This window comes from Lynx rufus, unplaced genomic scaffold (genome assembly GCF_022079265.1).
Source record: "Lynx rufus isolate CCGP_SWC_20201006 ecotype Redwood Valley unplaced genomic scaffold, mLynRuf1.p SCAF_8, whole genome shotgun sequence".
NCBI classification, from domain to species: Eukaryota; Metazoa; Chordata; class Mammalia; order Carnivora; family Felidae; genus Lynx; species Lynx rufus.
In genome coordinates this window covers 65,779,989-65,796,679 of record NW_025814896.1, presented here as the reverse complement: position 1 = coordinate 65,796,679, position 16,691 = coordinate 65,779,989, and the positions used below count along the sequence as shown (strand labels likewise).

Sequence of the window (16,691 nt, the reverse complement as noted above, 5' to 3'; positions counted from 1 at the left end):
GCTCTGAGCTGTCAGCACAGAGCCCGACACAGGGCTCAAACTCATGAACCTCAAGATCATGATCTGAGCGGAAGTCAGACTCTCAACCAACTAAGCCACCCAGGTGCCCCGGTAGTGTGGACATTTTAACCATATTAATTCTTCCAATCCATGAGCATGGAATATCTTTCCGTTTGTTTGTGTCGTGTTCAATTTCTCTCATCAGTGTTTACAGTGTTCAGAGTACAGAGCTTTCATTTCCTTGGTTAAGTTTATTCCTAGGTATTTTATTCTTTTTGGTGCAAGAGTAAATATTTTAGCTCTCTGGAATGTAATCTCCCATTACAACATTAACTCAGTTATTCAAACTTTCACTCTTTTGACCTTCAGACACCTTTTTAGAAGTGTGTACAAATTTAGGGACCTACCTACAAACCTAACTGTTGGTCCTCTGAGCATGAGGAAATTCAAGAAATGCTTAGGATTTCATCTTTCTATAAGGATTGGTCTTTCTTTTCTTCTCTTTTCTTTTCTTTCTTTCTTTTTAAATAAAAGAAGAGTTAGATATTCAATGAGCATCATGAGCTTAAACCAGCAAACACATGAAAATTCTGGAGGTAAAATTTCAAGCATTTAACAAAACGTAGGTCACCATTAAGGGGAGATGGGCCGACCTGCCTTCCTGGTGCCCCACCTCATATGGGCAATAAATTCTTAATTGTAATCTTTATGCTAATACATCACCCATAGTGAGAAGCTATCTATTCAAAATCAAACCACTTCTCAGGGAAGAAGCTGAGTAAAGTCTTCTCAAAGGAATTTCCATTCTTCCTACTTCTATAGCTCCTAGGCTTCTTAAGTCTGAGGAGAAACTCCTTACCCCCCAGCACACATGAACTGATGCTGCTTCCCCTACATCAGGGGCCTTGGTTGCCATCCTTCTCTCCCCTGGGTGATCTCTTCACAGATGCACATCAAGGGACCACTCTTTCGGTGATCTCTGTGTGCATACCCGCAAGAACGAGAACTAAGGAGCGAATACTGGTGTTACAAGAGATTTTCCATTTGCAAAAAGTATTCACAACAGGGGTGGACACAGTTTGGGGTCCGTTCCAATAGAGATCTTCCCTAGTTCTCTGGAAACAAGATCCACACTGTAACATTTCCATTTTTGCCTAAATTTTCAAGAAATATAACTATTCTGTAAATAGATGCTGAAACCCAACTTATTCCGTGTCCCCATTATCCCATACTCTCTTGTTCTCTCTGTTTTTACAATGAGGACCTTGGATTTTTTTTTTTAATAAAATAAAGTTGCCCTATGATTCTCTACTTGTATATACTTAAGGAAATTATGTTACAAATATTCAGATCTCACAAAAGACCATTAGGAGATTGATTTTTCTATAATATTTTGAAATGCTCATTCAGTCTCTGAATACCTCCAGTGATGGAGAGCTCCCTGCTTACTGGTCAAATGTGTTTAAATGCTGGAGAGCTCTGTCTACTAGAGGCATTTTCTATATACTAAACCAAGCTTAAAGCTGCCTCCCTGTACCCCTACCACTCTGGTCCTAGAACTGCCCCTAAGGGGTCATGAGATAAACTCTCCCTCTTTACTTAGCCACCTTTTAAGTTCCTCAGACTCCCACCATGTCTCACCCACTGCTAAGGACCCTGTGCTTTGGCCAGGGATAACTGAGTCTGACTTCCTGGTGGTAAGTAGGGATAAGCAGAGTAAGCAGGTAAAGAGGGATTATGAAACCTTCTCATTGAGCCACACCTGTATTCAGAAAATCTCCGATCTGGCGTTCTGGAATCCTGAACATTCACTGAATCACCGCGTCTTAATGCTGTCGATGCAATCCAGTCAAGGGCTGGAAACACTCAATGATTTGTTCACCTTTAACTGGCTGGTTAGTAGCAGGTCCAGGAACCGAATCCAAGCTTCTGATGTCAGTAAAGGGGTTACTCCTATCACCACTTCACCATAAACTGCTTAAATGCTTAATGCTGAAATTCACTGTAACTAATCAGGGGGTCTTGTGCCCAGCACTAGTCAGGCCTGGCAATAATCAAGGCTCCCATGGACTGAGTCAATGTCTCTATGGTATCCCGTACCACCCTGGGTTTGGGTGGTCTGGTTCCTGGCTGGATGGAGAGGCCCCAAGTACAGAGATGGCCCTTGCTTCCCATCTAGCTTTGTATAGTCCTAACGGTAGGATGGTCTGCATTGTCATATTGTGAGGCCACCCAGGAGCCTCATGGGTGCTGGGCCAGCTCTTAGCTCTGGGCCCCTTTTACAGAAACCTCTGTCCTCAGATGGCTTGTGGCTTACTGGGGCGGGAGGGCACAACCAGGACTCTCGTTATAGATACAATATAAATATATGAGTACACAGTTGTGCAGAAAGACACCGAGGAGTGTGGGAGCAAATACAGTGTTGTGAACCAGCAGGTGGGGGTGGGTGGGCTGATGTGGGAAGGCCTCTGGCAGGAGGCAAACTTGAAATCAAATTCTGAGAGAATGGAGAAGTAGCTGAATAAACAGGGAGGGGACAGGGTATTACAATTGGGGACATGGTGTGTGTGGAGGCTCTGAGGAGGCCTCAGAGAGCCCCTAATAAGTGCAAGGTACAGAAAGCTTAAACACGCAGGCCCTCGCTCACCCATGAAGTCCCCAGTGACTATACACTGGACTATGAAATAACTGGCTATCCAAAGCAGAGTCAGTCCAAACACTTGTTTATCTTAATAGTTTCCTTTTAAAGTGGCACTTTCTCCTGTTATTTCATTTAGCCACGCATTCATTTATTCAACAAATAAAAATTATGCCCCTCCTGTGTACCCAACATCTCATCCAGAACTCCCTCTGTGTTTCCGCATCCATCAAAGGAAGGTGCAACCTGCCTACCTCATCAGAGGAACACATAAAGGTAAGTTCTAGCAAGGGCCCTGGGTAAGCTGTTTTCATCAAAGCCCCAGAAACCGGAAGAAAATTAGCACAGTGGGATCATATTCAAGCACCACTCAATACTTGCAGGTATTTATAGAAAAGCAAACACAAAAACAAAAACTCCAATATCCTGACTGCTTTTTGTTTTCCTCGTGCTCCTCGCTGAAGAACACCAACGCCCTCCACTCTGACCTTCTGCAGACAACTAAAGCCGGGCCTAGAAAGCCAAGGCCGGGGAATTGCTCACCTTCCCTAAGAATATCAAGTGCCTTCTCAGCCCCTTTCCCAGAAGAAAGGAGAAGAGGGATGGAAAAGGATTGAAAGGTATTGACTTTGAGACAGGATGTAGATTTCCCTCTCAATTTCCAGTGAAATAGAAACTGATGCCTTCTCAGCATGCTGCAAGGACACCATCAAAGCTCTAGTAGTGTCCTGCTTCTCAGAGTGTTGTCCTGAGGACCGATCCCCAGCACCTTAATCGCCCTGGGGTGGGGGTGGGGGGCTGCTGAGAAATGCAGCATCTCAGACCCCGCCCGAGGCCCACTGAGTCAGGATCTGCATTTCCTCAGGATCCCAGGTGATTCACACTCTTCAACTTTTTATTTTTTATTATTATTATTTTTTAACATTTATTTATTTTTGAGACAGAGACAAAGCATGAACAGGGGAGGGTCAGAGAAAGAGGGAGACACAGAATCTGAAACAGGTTCCAGGCTCTGAGCTGTCAGCACAGAGCCCGACGCGGGGCTCGAACCCACGGACCGTGAGATCATGACCTGAGCAGAAGTCCGTCGCTTAACCAACTGAGCCACCCAGGCGCCCCACTCTTCAACTTTTTAAGCCTAATTCTTCTCATATGTAAAATAGGATCAAAGTTACCTGACAGACCCCTGGAGGCTTCAATAAAATGATTTCTATACGGAGATTTGGCCTAAAATTTTGTACTCACCACTTGCCCCCTTTCAGGTGCCTGGCTGTGTGTAAATTCTTGGTTTTGATTCAAACCACGGAGGGAGAAGGTGCCCTTAGTCCCCATCACCCTGCAGGTATGGAGGAGGCCCCTGAGGCCTAAAGAGAGCCTGTGACTTCTGGATGACAAGCCCTAGCCTGGGGGCACCTGGAGGGCAGGGCCTCGTCTTTCTCGCCTTTGATTCTCCAGCTCTCAGCATGGCACACAGCCCACAACAGGTTCTCAGATGATGTTTGTTCAGTCAATTGGTAAAGCCAGTAATTAACTAGTGCGGCAGGAACTACAATGCAGATGTCTAAGGAATCCTGGTCCCAATAACACCTAGACATACCTTGAAGGGAATTTAACTTCCCCTGACAACTCCAGGAGAATTCACACCTGGCAAACTGTAGCGGTCACGGGTTCCTGTTGGAAAGAACATCTCTGTTTGAAATAAACATGACCGTTATTTTCAATGTCGGGAAACAGGCAAACTTGAGGGTCTGGAGAGGGGGAGTAACTCACCCACTGGCAGCCAGCTGGCCCTTCCTGGCTGGACAGGAGGTACCCCAGCTGGTGAAGCCACTTGGTCTGTGGACATGACCAAGCTTGGGACCAGTACCAGCTGCCACTAAATGCTGGAGAGTGCTGCTTGGTGCTAGAGAAGATGCCACCATGAGATTGTGCATCCGGGGGGGCGGGCCTTTCAGCAGCCTCAGGGCTAAGCACCCAGAGGCAAGGTGCTCCGTGGAGTGAACGTCTGCCCACATCACTGGTTCATCACCCACTCTGGCCCACCTGCTTTTCCACACTGGGGCACTCGGTCCTTGGTGACAGGCACAGTCTGGGGGATCCCTACATATCCTACATTTCAGCACATCCCATTACAAATCAGAGGTATCTGTGGAGTAATGCAGAGCATTAAGAAGGGCATTATCCTTAGAGTCCCTGGATATGATGGGTCATTCCTCTCTGCAGGGTCTTCTGGAACTTGTCGTAGCCTCTGGCCACGGACAAGTTGCTGTGTCTGTGTGTATGGCAATGGTTGTATTTCCATCTATTTTTTTTTTAAGCTTCTAAGTGATTGTTTTAAAAGCTAATACACATACATGGGAAAGAAAAACAAGATTACAGGTATTGACAGGAAAGTCAATTTACCCTTTCCCCTCTTACTAAATTTACCCTTTCCCCTCCCCAGAGGCAGCTGTCGTTCCCAGTGTGTTAGGTATCCTTGCAGAGACAGCCTACACACACACAAGCATAGCCACTAAAGTGTAAGGCCCATGCGGCTTTGTATTGTTTATAGGGTTCACTTCTGGGCCCCTAGCACTCACAAGTGTAACTGGTACAGTTGCCCAATAGCTAGAAGTTGAATGAATGAATGTATAAATCAGATATATTCCTGCAAAGTTCAAATTTAGGTAGATCAAAGTCTTTGTCCACCTTTCTTTTACCTTCTGATTGGACAGTGGCTCTGTTTCTTCAACCAAGGAAAACTTGCCTTTTGGGTTTGCCATGAAGAGCTGATGGGAGGCTATGGACCTGTAATCTTGTTTTTCTTTCCCATGTATGTGTGTTAGCTTTTAAAATAATCACTTAGAAGCTTAAAAAAAAAATAGATGGAAATACAACCATTGCCATATACAGAGACATAGCAACTTGTCCATGGCCAGAGGCTACAACAAGTTCCATCACTGACGGACTGCCTCCTCCAGGGTGAGCCCTCAAGTTGAAAGGAGTCTCTTCGGTGGTCCCACAGCATTCTGTTCTGCCAGCCGCTACACAATAGCTAAAACATGTCTATCGCCTGCCTCCTTCTGCAGGAGTATGGATACCTGAGAGCAGGGGCCAAGTTCATTGGCTCTACTCCCAGAGCCTACCATATCTTAAGTAAACAAATACATGATGTTTCCAATCAGTGACGGAAACTAAGGACGAAGGGGAGACAGAAGAGGTGATTCAGAGACATTCATTCTCATCTACGTGTGTGTGGACAAATGCACAGACTTCCCAGTCACCCCAGCTCACACCAGCTCACACCCCCCCACCCCAGCTCACACCAAAGGTCTGTAAAGAGGAGGAAGATAAAAGCCCCTGTGTTAGCAACTTGAAAAAGATGGTGAAGCACTTGATTGTGAAAATGTGAATGTTTCAACAAAGCTAGGTAATAAGGAAAATCAATAAAACTGTCAGCACTGGCCAATTTCAACTGGATAAAAGAATAAAGTAGTTGATCCTGAAAGACAGCTCTCTAAATTAGGTTAGATGAATGGAAATACTCTCTTGTTTTAAGCCAAATCATGAGGACATAAACAACAGTCAATGATTAAATTATAGGCCGCTTTGACCCAGTGTGAACTAAGCTGCAAACATGAATTTCCCCAAACAATCTTCTTTATAAGACACAGGAATGATGCATAGCAAGACAACAGAGACAGAATTAGAGGCCATGCCAGGAAACACGGGGCTCACTTCTTGACTAAAGATCTATTATAAATCCGCCCTTTCTAGAAGCTGCTTTCTTCAACATAACTATTCCTTCTTCAATTACTTCATTAGTGAAATAGGCACAAAAGTCAATAGAAAATACACATCTATACTCCATAATGGCACAGGGGAAGGAGGCTTTGGTAGTGATACGAAAGAGCTCTGCTCTTTCAACACTCAGGATTCAATTCTGTTTTTCATCTGCTAATGGGTGGCATTTGGTCTTGTTAACTGTGGATGACTCATTTCAGAGGAAGTGCTTTGCATCTAGAGCCTATTTGGAAGGAAATGAGGGTTTCTTGGTTTATTTCTCATCAAGCATTTTAGCACTGTCTCTTTGGGACATAATAAACCCCTTGATGGGGGTAAGGTGCTCTGTTTTCTCCCCTTGGTTCACTGCTGACTGCCCCCCCCCCCAATGTCTGGTGCATATGGTCATTTCTAGGAACAGGCATTTATTCCATCAGAAAATAGAGCCAAAAACCTGGAGACTAAGGGCTCTGTGTCCTGGGTATCAGTGGTAAGTACTTATGCCGGGGGGGTGGAGACGTGGGATACACACTGCAAGATCAATGTTTTTGCACATCTGGACTTTATTTTCACTCTTATCAAGCCCCGAGGCTGCCTCTGTGCTCCACATGCTACTAGAGAATCTCCCATGCCCATGCACGTCGGGGGAGTCTGCGGGGTGAGCCGGACCACATCCCACTGCCTAAGGCACCTCTTAGGAGGGAGACCTCTCGGCATCTTGGAACTGGAGACTGACTTTGAAATCCCATGTTTGGGAAAGTGAGAGCCTTCTTTGCTTCTCAAGCTACGCTTCTCGTTAGAGACTGAGCAGAACTTGCAAAGAGAAAGAGGGAGTGTCAGGGCTTGCTGGGGGGACACAAGCTAGATAGGCTGGCGAGGAGGAGGGTGGTGGAGGTGGTGGAGCACTTACCATAGGACTCCATGTGGTTGCTGAGGGAGAAAAGGGGGGGGGGGCAGAAAAGATACAAAGGAATGCCTGTACCTGGACTTGATCTTCTAATCCCCTAAGCCCCAAGCTTATAATAAAATGTGCTCTACTCAACATCGCAGACTTGACCAAACCTGACCTAGAACATTCCTCCTCCTTGGGCTCCAAGGTGGGTGAGAGGCCTTGACCATGAAGACACATCTAGAAAGAACTGCCTCCAACCATCAAACACAGCTTAATCATTTCAGGTATTTCATTTTCTTGTTTGCACTGTATGAGAGTTTCTGTCTACAATACTGATAACTGTCTTTGTTAGGAAGCTCTTAGAGAAAACAATTTGTATCTATTTAATTTATCATGTCTATCCAACCTTACCTAAAAATAAAAGCCACAAAGCTGTCTTTGATAGCAATGATATGATGCCCCTGTGCTCAGAATGCCCCCCCCCCCCCGTTTCTTCCCTGTCAACCCAGGCGATCTATCTTTTCCTTTTCAGCCCAAGCCCTGCCTCTTCTCTGAGGTTGTCCTGGGTTATTCCAGCCCCAATTTGTTCTCTGAGGTTGTCCGGGATTATTCCAGCCCCAATTTCCCATTTGGACCACTCTTGGTAAAACCCAAGTGAGCATTTCATGTGATACTACCTTGCATTTCTCTCTAGTACTTTTGTCCTACAAGTGAGTCCTGGATTCCTAAATGAGCTGTACACTTCCTTGAAGGCAAGGCCTTCTTGGGTCTTGTGAAGGCCATCTCTTGTTTTCTGCTTACCTCCCCGCTTCCCATTCTCCAAACCCAGCACGGGGCACCATGCCGGGCACATTTGTTAAAGCGCGCCGGTGACTATCGTTCGCTTGAACTAATGGTTCTTTTTAACTGTCTGGTAACTGAAGGCATTGGATTAAATGCTGTAGAATTCTCAGGAACTAGACCTGAGAGATGTTATCCAGATAGAAACTGCCCAGTGGGCGAGGCAGTCTCCAGAAGCCCTCCCCTTCTATTTCAACACGGAGGATAGCACTCTAATGCTGGCCGTGGAAACAGGGTAAGAAAGACAACTAACCTGCTTGGATTTGAATCACGTCTAGTTGCAGACCAAGCCTTAGTTAGGAACCCACCTTCCAGAAAGCCTGAGAAGGAGCTAATGGCTCCTGAACTAGAACTAAAGGAGTTCTCATTTCTAAGAGAGCAGAAAAGAAATCTGCTTATATATGAAAAGGACTCTGGGTCACCTTTGGATTCAAAGCTAAGAATTCTAGCTCCTTATCACTGTAAAAAAAAAAAAAAAAAAACCTGAAGAAAAAACTAAAACAGAGTGTTGGGGAGGTCTTTGCCACGTTGGCACACTCACTACTGAGGCCATGATGTAGAGCAGGGCACCGGATTGCGGACTGGGGGTCTAGACCCAACAGGGTGGTGCAATCAGACTTTTGGCCTTGGGCGTGGCACTTGACCTCTCAATGGGACTATCTCCCACGTGGAGGTAACACTGTCAGGCACGTGCCCTACACACCTCTACACACATTACCATTTACGCCAAGCAGGTCTGATCGTGTCTATCTGCCCTTGCAACTTGCAAAAAAGTCCAGAAGAGAGCTGCGAAGATGAGTTAAAGTTCTCAACGATTCCTTCAGAAAAGGTAAGGGATTTGAATGATCAACCTGAAGAGGAGAGATTTAATGACTGTCTTCAAATCCACGAAGGGCTTTTACCCAGGGGCCAGTGAGAGTGTGGGGCCCACATGTGCTCAGTCTGCACTGAGCAGAGAGGGCACACCCAGGCTCCAACAAAGACAAGTTTCTGACATCCAAGGCCAGAGATACAAACAGGATAGAGAACGTCCTTCTAGGAAATAGTTCACTGGGGGGAAGGGTGAGGAAGAAAGAGAAAGACAGAAAATGGGGCAAAACTATGGCAAGGTCTGAACTCTGCAGAAAGCAGTCTGTTAGCCCCAGGCAGATATAGATAGGAGTCTATAAATGGCCTCTTTGTCACCTTGATCTGTTCTTATACCTTTTTAATATGCCCCAGAGTCAGAAACCTGCCTTCAAACTGCTTCCCTGTATACCCTTCCCGCTGTTCCTTCACGGGCTTTGCCCACCTCCCTGCCTGCAGGGCTCCAGGGCCTTAGGACATTTACTGAGCATCACCTATATTCAAGGGCACTGTTCTCATAGCGATCTGACCGTAGTCCCTGCCATACACGGGATTATCCCCCCTCGCCAGTGAGAAACTCCAAACCAGTAAGCACTAGAGCCAGGATTTAAGGCCAGGACTGATGGGTTCCTGGGACTGTACTCTTCCTACCCCACCTGCTGGGGCTCCCAGGGAAGAGACTGAATGGTGTCCACAGCATGTGGCTGCAGGAAGAAGGGGATGGCGTGGGTCCTGCTCCCTGCTCTTCTGCTTCTGCAATGCGCAATCACTCCACTCCGAAACCTGATCGAACTGCATTATTAGCGATGCCTCTGTTACAAAAATCCTTCAAATTATTTAATTTCTCCTGCGTTTTATTGGAGAAGCAGTTTGGCAATCCAAACATATCAGTGAGACCCACTTTTAGTTCTTTCTGCTGTTGTGTAGGCTCTGAAGGACTCTCCGGGGTGAACACTGTATCTGGAATGGAAGGCAGGGAAAGGAGAGCTTAGAAATCTCTGGGTCAGACCCTGCTGGCTCCTCTGGGAGCCTGCACATAGTGGTGCATTGTCACACCATTATAAAGAATCGGAGTAATGGACAAATTGCATCACAACAAAGGTAGAAAGGCTAACTAATGTGCACAGCAGGAGACAATACTTTGCACACTTGAGAATAACATTGCTGTTCATGCGTCTGTCACCTGGGCTAATTATGCTCTGATTTAAGTATTTAAGTATCCGGTGAGCCTGTAGTGCTATGTTTACCAGGAAGCCAGGTGGCTATTACTTAGGATAAAAGCAAACACTAAGAGGCACCCGAGACTGGAAGATCCCACGTGAGTATTCTGGAAGGTTCACTACTGGGGATAATGTAGGTAAAGTGCCTGGTGTGGTGCCTATCCAATAGAGCCCATTTCCTTCAACACCTTCAACCTGCTACAGATATTAGCCAGTCCTCAACTTTGAGCTCTGATAGCTATTCACATGAGACCAGAGATCGAAACTGCATGACCGGAAATGGCCTTCACTGTCATCGTGCCTGACCCCTTATATCTGGGGTTAGGGTGCCTGGTTTAGCTAAAGCACACACCAGTCAAATCCCATTATGGTGAGCTGCACAGGACATGCAAGCAGTGGAATTTTATTAGACAGCTAGAAATCACATTAGCTCCAGCTCTGGCAGACAAAAACGTCCAGGCGTTCTACAGTGTGTTAGCAAGAAAAAGAAACCTTTGGCACATCCTGGGTTCGCAGCCTCATCCCACACCTTTCCACACAGCCTCATCCCACACCTTTCCCTGGGCTCTTTGCTGTTTGCCTGTGTTGTAAAGTGTATGTGATCGCTATGAACATAGGTATTTTTCTCCACTGATGGGACTGGAGCATTTGAGACAGGCGAGCTGAAGGGATGCCGGACGGCAGAATAACAGAGTGAACCTGTCAGCCCTGCTTCATTGCAACTCTCTTTGCATGCTTTTGTAGAATACAGTGAGGTGCTTTCACTAAAGAAAGGGACTTAGATAAGAATCTGTGAACATTCACAGTCCAGCTGGGACAACCGTGTTTTGCACTGGACCCTTCTCATGCAGTCTAGGTAACACATGTTGTGGCTACCCAACCTTTGCTCCTCTCCTCGCCCCACCCCCCCAACCCCTTCCCAAAACCTCTGGAGCAGATCTTCAAAGTCTCAACGGTATGATGGGCGAACAGATGTACAGAACGCAAACGGAGCACAACAAGGTCAGCTCCTACAAAGAGGTTGCTGGAACTCTTTCCCGCCATCCAGAGAAAGACTCCCAAATCCGGGAACAGTGAGAAAAAAAAAGGGGACGGGGGCAAAAAAAGTTTTCCTTTTCTTCAGAGCAACACATGCTAGCACTTTACAGAGTCTGGCATGTGTCAGCATTTCTGAAGTAAACTCTATTTTCTTAAGATGAAAGAGATAAAAAAAAAAATACACTCCGAATTCAGCCCAATGAAAATTGCTTTGGCCATTCACATGCAATAAGCCACAGAAGCAAGGAGGAAAAAAAATCAATTGCTTCTGATTTATTTACTCATTCATTTGTTCCCTATCCTTTCTGTCTAACGTAAAAAAGGGGGTCTTCCATAATTTCACAAGTGTTTCATCTTTTCAAAGCAAAAAAAATAATAATAACCTAAGCCCTCCGATCGGTTACCCAGCATTTTGGCACAGGAAAGGTATATTTTGTTAATTTTCCTAGTTTTCCTATGACATATAGATTATGCAAGGAAAGGGGGAGTTGATTTTGCTCATCAAAATTTTCGCCGGGATCTACAATCAGGAGGCCACTGTAATACTTTTAGGTCTGCTGAATTTGGGATCACACGCTACGTTAAAAGCAGTGCGAGCTTCCACCCTAATCATTGCTTTATTTCTTAATCTGGGTGGTGGGTACACTGGTGCTCATTTTATTATTCTTCAGGCCCTTTGGCACATCTTAAATATTTCACACGAAACATTGCTAAATCCCTGAATCTTCTACAACAGATTCTATTCTGGGCTGCTCAGAGCCGAGGGTAGAGAAGGAAAGCTGGAAACGCCAAAATGTAATTGCAGTAAAGAGAAGAAAATGTACGAGACCAATTTTGGAAGGCTGTTTAAAGTTTTAAACCTATGCCAAATAATTGAGATCTATTCAAAGAGGACTGAATTCTATTATAAGCCCCATATACACACAATTATTGAATTATTCTGAACACCTGTTGAAACTGGGTGATAAATTAGCCAAATGAAAACCATCAGGCACAACTGTCAAGCACATCGTTTGACCCACTCCATGGAGTCTGCGAGCATAATCTCTCCTCCCACTACTGAACTGCAAACTAGAGCTCATCCCTAAAGCAAGGAGACCATGTGGTGTTGTGACTTTGTGCTTGCAATCTCCAGCATTCCGGAGAGATGCTATAAAAGACCCCGGTCTTCCAGCCAGGTCTACAGGAGCTGACTGTCTTTCCCTAAAGACTGCCACAGTCCCTGCGTTCCATTATTTTCTCATCGCCAGGAGGAACCAGCCTTGGCCTTCCCATCCATCTTTCTGCCATGACATTAAAGCCAACTGTTCTGTCCTCCTGCGCATAGAGAGAGAAGAGGAAAGATGGTTCCCAATAAATTCCAGCCCTAGTTCCCAGCCTCCCTGGGGCCTACATCTGCCACCATCTCCCTGTTCTGTGTGGACAAGGTTTTACTGTCCAGTCTTCCCTTCCACTCCGATTGCTCAGTCCTCGCCACCCGGCAAGCCTTTAAAGGTAGTAAATGTGCCAAGACAGGACGGAGAGAAGAGGGTGTATGGAGAAAGAAAGAAGGAAAATCCAACCATCAGAGAACGTCTACACCCTATTTCATCATTCAGTGGGGAGCAGACATTCCCTTACCCCATTATTTCTCTCTATAAGCAGGGCTTTTGCCTGCGTGGGGAACTGTAAAAAGAAGTAACACTTCTATAAAAGCTCGAAAAAAATAAGATTCTGAAATTTGACACCTTATTTGTTTCATTTCAGAATACCGTTAGACCAACTGGTTTTACTTCCTTCCCCCCACACTCACACACACCCCACGCGAGCCTCCGGGGAGAGGCTGCCGCTCTACTGAAGCCTGCCTTGTGCACCAGCGTGCAGGGACGCCTGCTTTGTTGGCCTTACTTGGTAAGTCAAAAATCTTCCCTCTGCTCCACCAAAGCTAACAGATGGCTGGTCCCTTTTGGTACACAGGCGTAAGCATCTTCAAAATAACCTTTTCCTTTGAAGGGTGCCAATTAATTAAATGTCACTGTAATACGTCCCAGCCACAGAGGGGAGGGAGACAACGTTAGACAAAGGGTCAATGGAAGAGAACAATGAGGAGAGATCACATCCTCCTACCTTCACCCGATGACCCCGACAGATCAATGATCACATACACTCTTCCTTCTGGCTCCAGATCAATCTGCAATTAAGAAAATGATAGTGACTCTGTTAATGCATTGTGGGAAACAGCTGGAGAGTTCCATGACTTTTCCACCCCGAACTGCTAAAACCTAGGGTCACAGCTCCGTTCAACTCGTCAACCTGTAGCGTGCCAAGTGCGGGGTGAATCAGGAAGGCAGGAGAATCGGCATTTGTGGAACATCAGCTGTGTCCCGGATGCAGCACGAGGAAGTCTGATACAGACCCAACAGGTAATGTCATCCCAGTGGTTCTCAACTGGAAGTGATCTTGCTGCACAAGAGAAACTTGGCACAGGGGACGCTTGACACAGGGAAGCTTTTTGGGACACAAAAATTATCTGGAGATGTTTTTCATGGTCATGTCTGGAAAGGGAGGGCTGCCAGTGGCATCTAATGGGTGGGAGCAAGGGATCGTGCTAAGTATCCTACAGCGGACAGATGGTACCCGCGACGAAGCATTATCCAGTCCCAGATGCCAATAGTGTCAAAGTTGAGAAACCCCGGGTTACGCCATTTCACAGAGAAGGAAGCTGAGATCAGCGTTTTAGCGAAAGTGGCAAGGCTGAGATTCAGTGGCAAGACCGTCTAGAGAAAGCCGTGTTCTCTGTGCTACACAAACTGCTCACAGGGGAGGAAAGAAAAGCATAAGATGCCATTCACACTCTGAAGGTGTTTACACTCTCATCGGGGAGTTAAAAAACGGAGAACAATGCTGAACCCGGCTTGGTGATGAGCGACAGAGGATAACCGGTTAAGTATCTGGCAGGTTGGAAATCAGTGTTGAAGAACAGTCTGGGAAGACGTCATGAAGACAAGAAAGGGGAGTCATTCAAGGTGGAAGAACCGAGACAGCAGAAGCAAAGGCTGGGAGTGTGCGTGGTGCCCATGCAACACTGGAGGGCCCGAGTGCTCGAGCTGCGTGTTGATACGGGTGTTTTGCAAACCCCAGATTCTACCCCGGTTGTAAAGAGTGAGCCAATACTGCTACATTCTTACCATCGGCCTTCTCCACCCACCCTCACTTCCTCCCTGCCCACCTCCAAATCCAGCTAGCTGCTTCTATATAGAACCAGGCTGACAAGTCAAGGCAGAACGCCTGGGCCTCTTCCACTTGACATCTTTGCAAGGTCTGAACTGTCCTTACAGAAACTGTGTTCTCCATGAGAGAGGAGTAACTCTGGAAACCCTGGATCACCAAGTACCCCCGGTGGCCTGTCCTCGCCTCCGCAATTCCATCTGTCTGCACAGAGCTTTAATTGGCTCGTACGTCCGTGCCAGGCCCGTCTCCCCAGCAAGCTGTGAAATTCTTGAGGGCAGGAACCACTACCCCTCCTTTTCTGTTTCACTGTCTCCAGCAAAGAGCAGAGACACACATTCATCAAGCACCACTTAGAAAGGGTCAGTCTGGTGAACACCTCCTTCTCATTCAAGGCTGAGGTCAATTATCCTCTCCTCTCTGAAGCCTTTCCAGATATTCCCAGTCAGAATTGATCACCCCTTCATTTGTGCCCCGACGAGACACATGCATATCTGACCTACGGTTCCTGTAACACATTGTCCATATGTCCATCTCCTCGGCTAGGCAGAGAGTATGAGAATTACATGTATATATCTAGCGCCCACCTCACTGTCCATTAGTCAGGAGACACCCAATAAAGCTTCGTGGAGGGGGAAAGACTTTATGTTCAGAACTCTGAGAGCCTATTCTGGGGTCATTTGCCCCTGCAAGCCCCACCTCCAGGAAGGTAGGCAGGCATGTGATCTGTACTAACGCGACATTCAAATGAAGTAGCAGGGGAAGAAGAGGTGGCTTTCCCACGATCACTATGTACTCTCTGTGAGGTGAAAAAAATTCACCTTGGACTGATATTCTCCAGGTCCCTCCCCCAGCACCTCACGCCCCTCACAGTACAGGTTTCCCGAGACATGCGTGAGCCCTACTTTCTTTGTGGACTCAGTCTTTTTTTTTTCTCAATGTTTATTTTCGAGAGAGAGAGAGAGAAAGAGAGAGACAGCATACCAGAGTGAGCAGGGGAGGGGCAGAGAGAGAGGGACACGGAAGATCCAAAGCCGGTTCTGTGCTGACAGCAGAGAGCCTGCCTGCCTGCTGCGGGGCTTGAACTCACGAACCGTGAGATCATGACCTGAGCTGAAGTTGGACACTTAACCAACTGAGCTACCCAGGCGCCCCCTCCCCCCAGACTCAGTCTATAGTGGTTGAGTGTTCAAGGTTTCTCTCAAAATTTCAGTTCCACTGGGGCACCTGGGTGGCTCAATCAGTTCAGCATCCAACTCTTGATTTTGGCTCAGGTCATGATCTCACAGTTCATGGGTTCAAGACCCACTTTGGGCTCTACACTAACAATATGGAAGCTGCTTAAGATTCTCTCTCTCTCTCTCTCTCTCTCTCTCTCTCTGCCCTCCCCCGCTTATGCTCTCTCTCAAAATAAATAAACGTTAAAAAAGAAAAAATCCAGGTCCACCAAGAGAAGTCTCCAGTGGTTGCCCCACAGGGGCCGCTCACCTGAGTTTGGGATCTGGAGATTGGGATCCAGATGGAAACCCAATAACAGAGTGGTGATGCCAGGGGATGACTCTCCCTACAGTTTCTGTCCCAAGAATCTGTGATTTTAGGTTTCTGTCTAAAGAAAATGTTTTCTGGCACCCTCACCACTAGGAATCCCCGCCCCGCACACCCCCCCCCCCGCCCCCACACACACTGCCACAAGCATAACCCAGCCCCCACACGAAATTACAAACAGGAAAACCACCAGTCAGCTCCACTGAACAGAGCCAAACCAAAATCCTGTCCCTGCCACAAATATCAGGGGTCCTCTTGTCCAAAAGCATGGAATTTAAATAATGTATGCCTTTCAGAGATTAGATCATCTCTATTAAACCCTGCCAGCTAAATGAAACAATTTCTCATATCCTCCAACTCGGAGGTTTCCCACGACTTCGGACTGCATTGGCAGAATACAATGCTATCTGTGAAAAGCAGGGAGGGAGACAGAAAAGGAATGAGATGGGCTGCGAGGGCCTATTGGAAGGCAAGCAGCCTGCCTCTCTTTGCAAAGGGCGAGTGAGAACTTGTGGCAAGGCGGGGGACAGGTCATTGACGATAAAATGTATTAGGATATTAACATTCAAGATAGCAATCAGACACCATTTTAGCACCCACTGCTGCCTCAATGCCGATGAACTGCATTTCCAAACAGAAAAATAGAAATTAAGCTATTAAGCATGCCAAAAGCAACAAAGAGCTTTGCAGCCTGGGCAGATGG

At 46.5% G+C, this 16,691-nt stretch overlaps 1 protein-coding gene across 1 annotated transcript in view; it reads right to left on the bottom strand.

The window, feature by feature from the left end:
- PRKCE (protein kinase C epsilon) overlaps nt 1–16,691 on the bottom strand; it is a 499,091-nt gene that overhangs the window by 300,995 nt on the left and 181,405 nt on the right. The window contains exon 2 of the mRNA XM_047067544.1: nt 13,343–13,406. Coding sequence (XP_046923500.1) covers nt 13,343–13,406 — 64 coding nt within the window. The remainder of the gene's footprint in view (nt 1–13,342; nt 13,407–16,691) is intronic.